At 41.5% G+C, this 9991-nt stretch overlaps 1 protein-coding gene across 2 annotated transcripts in view; it reads right to left on the bottom strand.

The window, feature by feature from the left end:
* Positions 1–685: 685 nt before the first annotated feature.
* The window catches only part of LOC119648976 (bifunctional 3'-phosphoadenosine 5'-phosphosulfate synthase), a 59492-nt gene continuing 50186 nt past the window's right edge, over positions 686–9991 (bottom strand). For both annotated transcript variants that reach the window (XM_038050899.1, XM_038050898.1), the window contains exons 6-12: positions 9046–9151; positions 8846–8982; positions 2128–2283; positions 1967–2072; positions 1742–1906; positions 1475–1626; positions 686–1362 (exon numbers count right to left, since the gene is read on the bottom strand). In XM_038050899.1, coding sequence (XP_037906827.1) covers positions 1147–1362; positions 1475–1626; positions 1742–1906; positions 1967–2072; positions 2128–2283; positions 8846–8982; positions 9046–9151 — 1038 coding nt within the window. In that variant the 3' untranslated portion in view covers positions 686–1146. The remainder of the gene's footprint in view (positions 1363–1474; positions 1627–1741; positions 1907–1966; positions 2073–2127; positions 2284–8845; positions 8983–9045; positions 9152–9991) is intronic.

Here is a 9991-nt window from a genome sequence, read left to right as displayed (position 1 = left end):
ACCTTGTAGTTGTGTTCGATAGCTACTTCAGTCTGCCGACGCAAATTCACCGTCGAGGATCATAACAAAAAAAACAACAAACTATTTTTACAAATTGTTCCACCAATATTGCTCATAATTTACTTCAATGGAATCTACTGAGCCCTGTAGTTCGTTCAACGTGATCCAATTGTGTTGTCTATCGCTACACCTACAAACAAGCAGAAATAAATGGACGTGGAAAATATCAAACGAATCGAACGCAAAAATAAAACTGGAGAAAAATGATGTATAGAATGTAGACGACGACGAAAAAATCTCTACTCCACAAGTCGTGAACAATAAATAGATAGGCCCGAGCTAACTGTCCCAATCAGTGTGCCGATCTAAAAGAATTTAAAAAAAACGACGCATTCATTTCCAGCCACCCGTTTAACGAAGTACCTCAAAAATGATGGTTTGGGTATAGTAGATAATGCCCTCGCCCCAGATTGAGAGAAAACTGGGACTGTTCTGTGGTTTTGTTTTTGGTAAAATAAAAGATATTATCCTACAATCAGCAACATGGAGTTAACAATAAAGGTACATACTATATACCATTGTTGCACCCTTTCCAATCTTTAATGAAAAATGGGTATTAAAAGAACCACATACAGTCCAGGATCCAGCGCATAATAAGAAAAAAATGGATTTGATAAAAATATAATTTTATTTAAAATACATTAAAATGACCCAACATATTTCGAATACTTCTGTTATCACCCTCATATATATATACTTTATCGTCGAAACTTTATACTTATTTTATATCAATTCATTCTACGACATTCGATAATCCCGCTTTTCAAGGAGGAGAATTATTGGTAACGTATGCTCACTGAATGTTTCTGACTATCCGACTATTTTTTCCTAGCTACAGAAAAGAAATTAGATTTCTAACTGAAGACATAATGTGAGTGGAAAACAATGCGTACTGGAGAAATTCTTTACTAAATATTCGATTCCGTTCTCTGCAGGAACTCACTCTGTGATATTGGTGAGTGTCGTGATTTAAGACTATCACACGAACCGTGTCAATAAATTAAAATGTAATTGCACTTAAACTTATGTGTTTCTGCATAACACCGAATGCTGCCAATGTTCATCTAATCTCGTAATGAAATGTTTCTACATAATACATGAGGAGTTCAGTGATTGATAGTATTCTGCTAGGATCTTCCAAGCTTTTGGTTCCATGAAGCCATCCGGTGGATTTTGTCCAGTTCTGGCCAAAGTACGCATTTTCGTACCCGAAATGAATTCGAAGTCCTGGGATCGTTTCTCGTCAAAAAATGCCATTTTTGATATACTTTTGTCGTAAGCTGCTACGCGGAATGGTAAAATCTAAAATGAAAACCGTTCTTGAATTGTTCGGCCAGATCTCTTTTAAAACTAGTAGAAAGAAGTCAATTAACCAGCACAAAACTACATGCTTATCTTTTCTCAAAATACTTACCTCAATTCTATCTAACCCTGGAGCCATTTTGAGTACTCGGGCACCATGGGTACCATCAAATAAATTGCCATCGGGATACAACTGCTTATCGGGATGTGGCATTCCAGCTGGATCGCGTCCCACAATGTAGAAGTTAGCTCCAGCATTCATCCCTATATGATAATAACCATTACCTTTACATTCATGCTTTTACTAAATACACACTAAGATAGGCTTTTTAATTTGTGTGACTATAAAAATAATGTAGACTAGGGCAGGGATACGCACTTGCTTTAGCATGCCATTGAACTTCCGTTGGACCTGCGTACATCATCGGTGACGGGAAAATCGCCAAAATTGTGTCCTTACGGTCCAAAACACCTGAATCCAAGACTGCATCATGCTGCGCCATCCTAACATCAAGTGGAACATCATCGTCTTTTGTCCAGCCACCTTTAAGGGATATTCTTTAGTGGGAATCTCTCTAAGCTAACCATAAAACGTTTTACTCACCCAAAGGATGCAGAAGGAGAACAGGCTTTTTGAAACCTCTTTCTAGCAGTTGTTTCTTGCAATCCTGCATAAGTAAGGCGTGTCCATTATGTATAGGATTACGTAACTGAAAAAAGAAAAAATTTAGTCCTTAAGTATTCCTTCTACATAGCGCCACTTACTTGAAAGGCAAATATCGCATCAGCATTCATTTCTGCATATTTCTGCCTGAGTTCGTTGGGTGTGAAGCGGTACTGATCAAGCCCGTCGTTCCAGCGTATTCGTTCGAAAACTTCCAAATCACCACCAACTAAATATTCACCGGACTCATAAACCATCTAGAAGAAGATATTAGATAAGTAAGTTTCTATTGATTGCGCTTTGATAAACAGAGGGGCAATAAAGCAAAAAGCATTCGTGTGCTCAGGATGCGAAGAATTGAAGGTAATCATCTACCCTCCTTGTGATCGATAATTTAATAATAATCAGCCTTGAGTAGAGAGGAGAGGCAGTGGACTGCAGGATAGACTGATGTGGAATATAGTGCTCTGGAAGCAAACCTATCCCTCTCTTGCAACTAACTAAGGTCTTTGATCAGAAGGCAAAGACCAGCAAAATGACGTTCAAAAAGGAGATATCTCCGCTATTTCTAAACAATTTTCAGAACAAATAGTGACGCGTGAGGAGTAGGTCATCATCATGCAGCTATCCAAGGGATGGAGTGCAATACTGGTGTTCACCGAAATAGAATTTCGAACAGGTCTTAAACTGGTAGACTGTTTAATCCCCTACATTCATGTCAACCGAAACTGCCCTGTATCAGTTTACAGATGCATTACGCAATATTATAAAGACTAAAGAAATTACACTGTGTGCAGAATGTCGAGGAAGCTTTTGACAACACATCGCATGGAGAGAGATGTCCTAATCCGCAAGGGAGTCGGAAACACCGTGGCCTTCTGGATGGGCAAGATGCTTAGAGAGCAGGAAAGTCGAAATGTTGACAGGTACAAATTCTATAATCATGAACACTACTTAAAGTTCTCCGCACCGCGGGGCCCTACTATCCTTAATGTGGGAAATTAAACCAAGACCACTATTGTATCATTTCTTAGAAAGCGCAAGCTTGATCTGAGAGCTTCATGGCATTCACGTTAAAAGAGAAAGACAGGTAAAATTACCTTGAACTACATGTTGGCAACATATGTCGGAAAACTACGAAAACTTTTGATGATTTGAAGATCCATAGTAGGAAAGAAATAAACATTCTTTCTAGACGGTATTCTGCATTACAGATACCAAGAGAAGCATGGCAATGCGGTTTCATTTTCACAAGGAATTTGGAACACAATAGAGTAATGGGTTACACTGGGGGAGTGTGGTAGTGACCAATAAATTAAATCAGTAACTGATTACCTGGTACACTGGTGGGTCCCTCATAATTGAAAAAGTGGGCGCAAGGGGCCATTGGTCCAAGGAAAACGGACTTTGAACTAATCGATAAGCACACTAGCATATTTTAGGTGGAAAATAAGCCATAGATAAATGTGCCTCCAACCTCAAAAGTAACTACAGGGTTCGGAACATTAGCATTCTGACTGACAGTCAGGAGGCTATGAAGGCAGTTAGGTTCAATCAGGCGAAGTCCAAACTGGTCTGGGAATGCGTTAATACGTTCGTTAATAAGGTCTGGATAAACTCCGCCATGCGTTTTTCATCGCATGCTGATCCCAATCCCAGGTAAAGGAGGAACGTTTGAAGCAACGTACTATCTCAATAAAGCAAATATAAAGTGCTTAGATCAGGGAAAGAGACAAATAAAATATTATTAGTTATTCCACTATGCTAAATTCTACCCGATCTTTCTTGGTTCCGCCAGTCGCGCACCAAGAAAATATATCCAATGTCGTTAGAAACAACATGATCGGATCGAGTAACAAGCTTCGGAAAAATGTTAGGATATCCTCCTCAGTCGACCCTCACAGGAAAGACGGAGGAACTCACAAGAGCCCTTTGGAAAAGGCACATTGATATTTGCGCTCTACAAGAAACCCGATGGTCTGCTGACCAAAGTTGCGACATAGAACACGAACATGGTTAAAAATGGTAGCCAACACACTCAATATGGTGTTGAAATTGCCATCTCAGAGGGTTTCCGTGACGCCATTTAAGAAGTTGAACGATGATGAGTTCTTTACCGTGTACGCACACCGACAGGTCGACCTGACGCTGAGAAGTATGCCTTCTGACAACTGACAAACTCGATACAAAAATCTGTAACGTGCCCGCCGATGACTATGTCATAATTGCAGGCGACTTTAATGGTCATGTGGATGAAAAAGCAGCCGGCATCAGGTGCCATGGGAAAATGAGTTTGGCGCGCGTAATGAGAGCGTATAGTCGATTTTGCGGACATCCATCACCTTGTAAGTATGAGTACATAGTTCATCAAACATTTGTCTCATCTTCCTACATTTTCTAGTGGGAACAGTAAAACCCAAAGCGACTATATTCTCATAACACGCCGCTATTTTACCACCGTCAATGACTGCAAAGGCATTCCCTATGAGATCATCGCACCTCAACATCGACCGTTGATTGCCGTCTTGCAAATCAAGCCACCGTTAAAAGAGCGTGAACAACGCACTAGCCCGCTGCGCATTAAATGGTGGCGATATTGTGAAAATAAAAAAGAAATGATCTCATTTACGCGATTACCAACCATTACGAATATGAAACAATCGTGGAACCAAATTAAAACCACGATCCACAAAACGGTCCCTGCAACTCTCGGGGCTACCAAGCCAGGTAAGCGGTTCATCAATCGAGATACTTGGCTTTGGAATGATGATGATGAAGAATCGCCTTTACCACGAATTTCTCGACGATAAAACACCGGCCAATTGGCAAATTTATAAGAATGACCGAGACACCTGGCTTTAGAATGACGTTGAAATAAAGGTCCCTGGAGAGAAACGCCTTTACCATAAGTTTCTCAACCATAAAACGCTGGCTGATTAACAAATATATAAGAATTCAAACCAGGAAGCAAAGAAAACGGTCGCTGTCACCCGAGCAGTCTAATACGAAGATCTTTACGATAAACTGGGCACTCGGGATGGCGAGACAGATCTGTATCGAGTTGCCAAAAGCCGACATGAGCACACACAAGATATCGAACAATTCTGTTGCGATAATAACAAGAACGGGACTTTGCTTACCCATCGACGAACCGCGACTGATAGTTGGCGCGAACATTTCCAGCAAATTTCCATGGAAGAATTTGTTCATCCTCCACTTCTACAAGTATTGTCACATTGGGAGCGATTCCCCCTGTTGACGCCACTTGGTGCTCTGAGGTGGCGAGGAGGAAGACGGGGCGGCAACCCTGTCGGCTAAACCAAAACCAAGTGGCCGAGGAGAACCTCCATAGCGGTGGCACCGGGAGACGCTGTACTCACTTTGGCTTGCCGGTCGTGATGCAGTAGGCGAATACTCCAAAGATCTAATCAGGGCGATCAGACTCGAGTCTGCACGGGGACTCATCTGAAGTGGCTTCGGTCACGAAACCTTACCAGGGGTATACTGGTACCATGGGAACCGAGGTAGCCCCTGGACTCTTATACTTCAGGCGAATTCCCGTCGTATCTGAGTACAGCTCGGTTGGTTGCGGTTGGCCCCTTAGTGGGAGTTTCATGGGGGCTGTGGTTGTGCTCGAGCGAGAAGAGACCTTCGGGCCTCGACGTGGTGTTGCAAAATCAACCCGTGTCTGAAGAGGACCATAGGATTAAGTCTCCACGACAGGTACCTACGTAAAACACCGAGGCTTTCACTGTTGACGCCACTGAAGTCGAGGAAGCAACAAAACGAAGGTAATTGGGGAAGGCATCAGAATTTGACGACATCGCATCCGAGCTCTGGAAAGCGAAGAGCTGGGACCCAGCACTGTGGCTCAGTGAATCCTTCAATCGGGTTATCCAGGAAGATATAAAACCATCTGACTGGCAAGAAAATACCACAGCTGTCCCATGCCATGATTATTTTTCAACACATTTCCGAATTTGGAGAAATCTGGTATGCTCTACGACAACACCTAGTACCAGAAGAACTCGGCCGGAATGTGGCGGGTGTATCAAAACCGCTTCGCGTCTCTGCCGGTGTTCATCATTAAACAAGCGCCCTCTCATCATTCCTTTTTGTAATTGTTGTGGACACTATCACACGGGACATCCTACTCCAGCACCCTATGCTTTATGCAGACGATGTTTTCTTGGCGTCTCATAGCAAAAATAATCTCAAGCAACTTGTTCAAAAATGGAATGATCGCCTCATGCAACACGGTCTCAGATTGAATCTGAATAAAACTGAATTTTTGATGACCGATCGCCATGAAACAAACACTAACGGAGCCAATGGATATTACTTGCCCAGAACTGAGCGATTTAAATATCTCGGTATCAACCAACGTAGATTCCGTGAGAAGAGTGACGAAACCTCTATATATGTTCTGGGACAGTGTCCCGCATTTGTGCAAAGTAGGTTAAGGTACCTGCGAAAATACTAAATACCAGAAGCCAGGCTGAAACACCAATAGGTAATATTGAAATTCCTGTCGGTTATAGGCTTGATCGATAAACTATAGCTAATAGGTATACTATAACTCTGAAAGAGGCACAATGGTTCTTCTAGGACGCGTTGCACCTCTCTCGATACTGTTATTATTATTAATTAGTAGGCAATGATCTTTTTTCTCAACATTCACTCTCCTGTTCCTGGACCAGTAGAAATCGTTCTGGAGCAAGAAAAAAATGTCGGGATATCTTGTTGGTACACAGCTGGGTCTACTGGTATCCCGATAGCCGGTCATGATGTTTTATCCTTTATCCTATTTATTCTTCTGCCAGCAGTGAAATTTGAATTGCAACCTTCCGTTACGTCAGGCTAGGGCTTTAACCACTGAGCCATCCAGACACCCGTGCCATAGTTATTACAACTTGGAGTGGGGGAGAGTAGGCCTGCGAAGTTGCATTAATAAATTATAATCAAATTATATAATATGCAAAAATAAATCTTCGCAGGTAAAATCTTCGAAGAATTTTTCTTGTCAAAGGGGCGCTACATCAACATTATTTCCATTCATGACCCACAACGTTCTCCATACTAACTTAGCAGGAGGCGAGAAGGGTTTCAATGGATCACTCGTCGGAAAAACACATTTACTATACTGATCAAATCTACTGGCTCTCTCACCGAATCATAGATCTTGTCCAAATGGCTCTGGATTTGGAACAGCGTGTAGAGTTAAACAGAAGACAAATATGGATGGGCTCCACCTATCAATTGGCTTTTGATGGAATGAGAAACACAAATAGATGCTGCTTCTCTTCTTTTTTAAGAGCATAGCACTTTCTACAATTCCCTTTATCCAAAATTCCTCATTACTTCTCACATTTTCCGAATCCTATTTCGTAAAAATTCATTTTCCAATATTCTCTTTTCTTCTTCGATTATAGATATATTTTTATCGATCCCAAGAAAAATTGGTCAAACTTTTAATTCTCCAGTCACTTTTAGTTAAAACATTTTTATTTTTGTAAATAACTTTTCTGCTGAGTACCCTTTTCCTCGACAATGAGTTAGATATCAGCACTGGTGGCGGACCGGATAATCGTAGCCAGGCAATGAGAGCATGATAGTCGATTGAATTATTTGAAAAGAAAATTTTGTTTGCTCTGCTCGAGCTGCATTTTTCGTTTCATTTAAACGGCCGATTCATCCTGGTGTAAGCCCACCGCACCATTTATTAAAGATGCAAATGTCATGAGAAAAAGTGGTGAGTCCTTGAGAGTTTAACGTGTGCACCTGTCTGGACGACCTAATCCCACGGTCTTCTTAAAGCGCGGATTGATTTTGTGACCACAATCAGAGCTCCGCTGAGACAAGCAACAACGATACTAGTCTATACCAAGTGCATGGCTTAGCATTCATACTGGTGGATGTGAGACCTATCTAAATTTCTACCGAACTAAGGAGTACGGCACCCGTGTTGAAATGTAACACCACGCCGGGCCCGAAGGTCTCTTCTCGCTTGAGCATAACCAACAACCCGCATGAAGGTCCCCCTAGGGGACCAACCGCAAATAACCGAACTGTACTCACATACAACGGGAGTTCACCCGAAGTATGAGAGTCCAGGGGCTATCTCGGTTCCCATGGTACCAGTATACCCCTGGTGAGGTTTCGTGACCAATTTGCCACTTCAGATGAGTCCCCGTGCAGACTCGGGTCTGATCGCCCTGATTAGATCTTTGGAGCAATCGCCTATTGCATCACGGCCGGCAAGCCAAAGTGAGTACAGCATCTCCCGCTGGCACCACTATGGAGGTTCTCCTCGGCCACTTGGTTTTGGTTTAGCCGACAGAGTTGCCGCCCCGTCTTCCTCACCGCCACATCTGAGCACCTGAGAGGAAATGGTGTCTCAAAAACTTGACCTGTATTCCAGAGCCTGGCTTGCAAAGACATGCAAGCACATATTCAACAGGATGTTTCAGAGGATCCGCACTTAGATGCAGGTGGACCTGTACGGTGAAATTTAATCACTTTTTCTGGTTTTGGGGATAGCTAACTCCTCGAGATTGAGGGATTGATCACTGGTCATTCCTAACCTCAACGTCACATCAGGTTGAGATAGTTCCCTGGCAAGGTTTTCTTCGCGCTGCTATATGCTATATAGGAATAGCACGCAGAAAGTGCCCGCCACTGTTATTCGCCTCCATTTTTTTATCAACATCTAGTATCAGTAATTTTAATTATTCATTGGCGGGAAGCAATATGTGATTTTTTCCATTTTCGCAATAAATTAACTTTAATTTGAAATATCTATGAAATTCAAGTGCTTACCTTCACATAAGGATGGAATGGATTACTTGTACCAAACTGACGGGATACGCGCTCTTCTTTCCGTTGGTAGTAAAACTCTGGTTTTCTAAGGATAGCAATCGGTTTATCCTCATACATCAATGTCAGCGCACTTATGCCTAAATTCAATGAAAACAAACAAATGCGTTATGGTTAGTTAAATATGCCTAATTTCTACAAACCTTCTAACTCTTCCTTCCTATCTTCTGACACGGACAGCACAATCGGAACTGATTGATTTTCTCGAACAGTTCCCTCTTCATTAAAAATGCAATTGAAATGGAGTGCCTGCGAGAAATTTAAAAGATCAACTTTTTTGAATTATGTGGGCTAATTAAAATCAAAGGGTTTTCCACGATGTCCGTATCCATGAACGTATATTTCCAGAAGTTGGAGCTTTCCAACCGCTGCATTAAGAGTTCGTAGGTTCAACATATTTGCATTCCAATATTTGATTAGTAACCAAGAATATATTGTTAGATTAAATACCAAATTTGCGTTTGTAAAAAAGAGTAGATCAGCTCTACCAGTTCAAATCAAAAGGAAATGAGGAATTGCATCCAGAAACAAATGTGCATCAACACGTAGCAGGCAGGCGGACGATTTTGATGAGATACACAATCACGAAAAAGCTATAGTATAATAACACGACTAATTAATTAATTAACTATACATGCTTGTTGCAAAAGTGGACTGTATGAAATAGCGATAAAATAAGATTATTTCGATAATAATCCAGTTTCATTTGGCATCCTTACGAACCCTTATGCATCCAAGACTGGTGTTACAAGTTGGATTTCAAGTGAATAAATTTCGTGGACTTGGAACATACCGCGTATAAATAACGATAAAAAATAGTGACAATGGGTGGTAATCGGAAAACTTTAGTTGCTTCTTTAAGGGAAACATTAATGGCAGAAGGTCAAGGCTAGAAAACGCATACCTTTATGGAAAAAGAGCAGCTGAGTAGAGGTAAACAGAAAAGAGAAGAAAGGGCGCCAGGCGGTAAACCAACGGATGCTGTGATGCAATCACATCCACATCGAATGAGGAGCTATGGAACTTCAAAAGCATGTCTTATTTCAGTAACGTATTAACTACTAAGCAATCGACGCGTATGTGGAAAAT

This window comes from Hermetia illucens, chromosome 2 (genome assembly GCF_905115235.1).
Source record: "Hermetia illucens chromosome 2, iHerIll2.2.curated.20191125, whole genome shotgun sequence".
NCBI lineage: Eukaryota > Metazoa > Arthropoda > Insecta > Diptera > Stratiomyidae > Hermetia > Hermetia illucens.
This window is presented reverse-complemented; position numbering and strand designations above follow the sequence as displayed.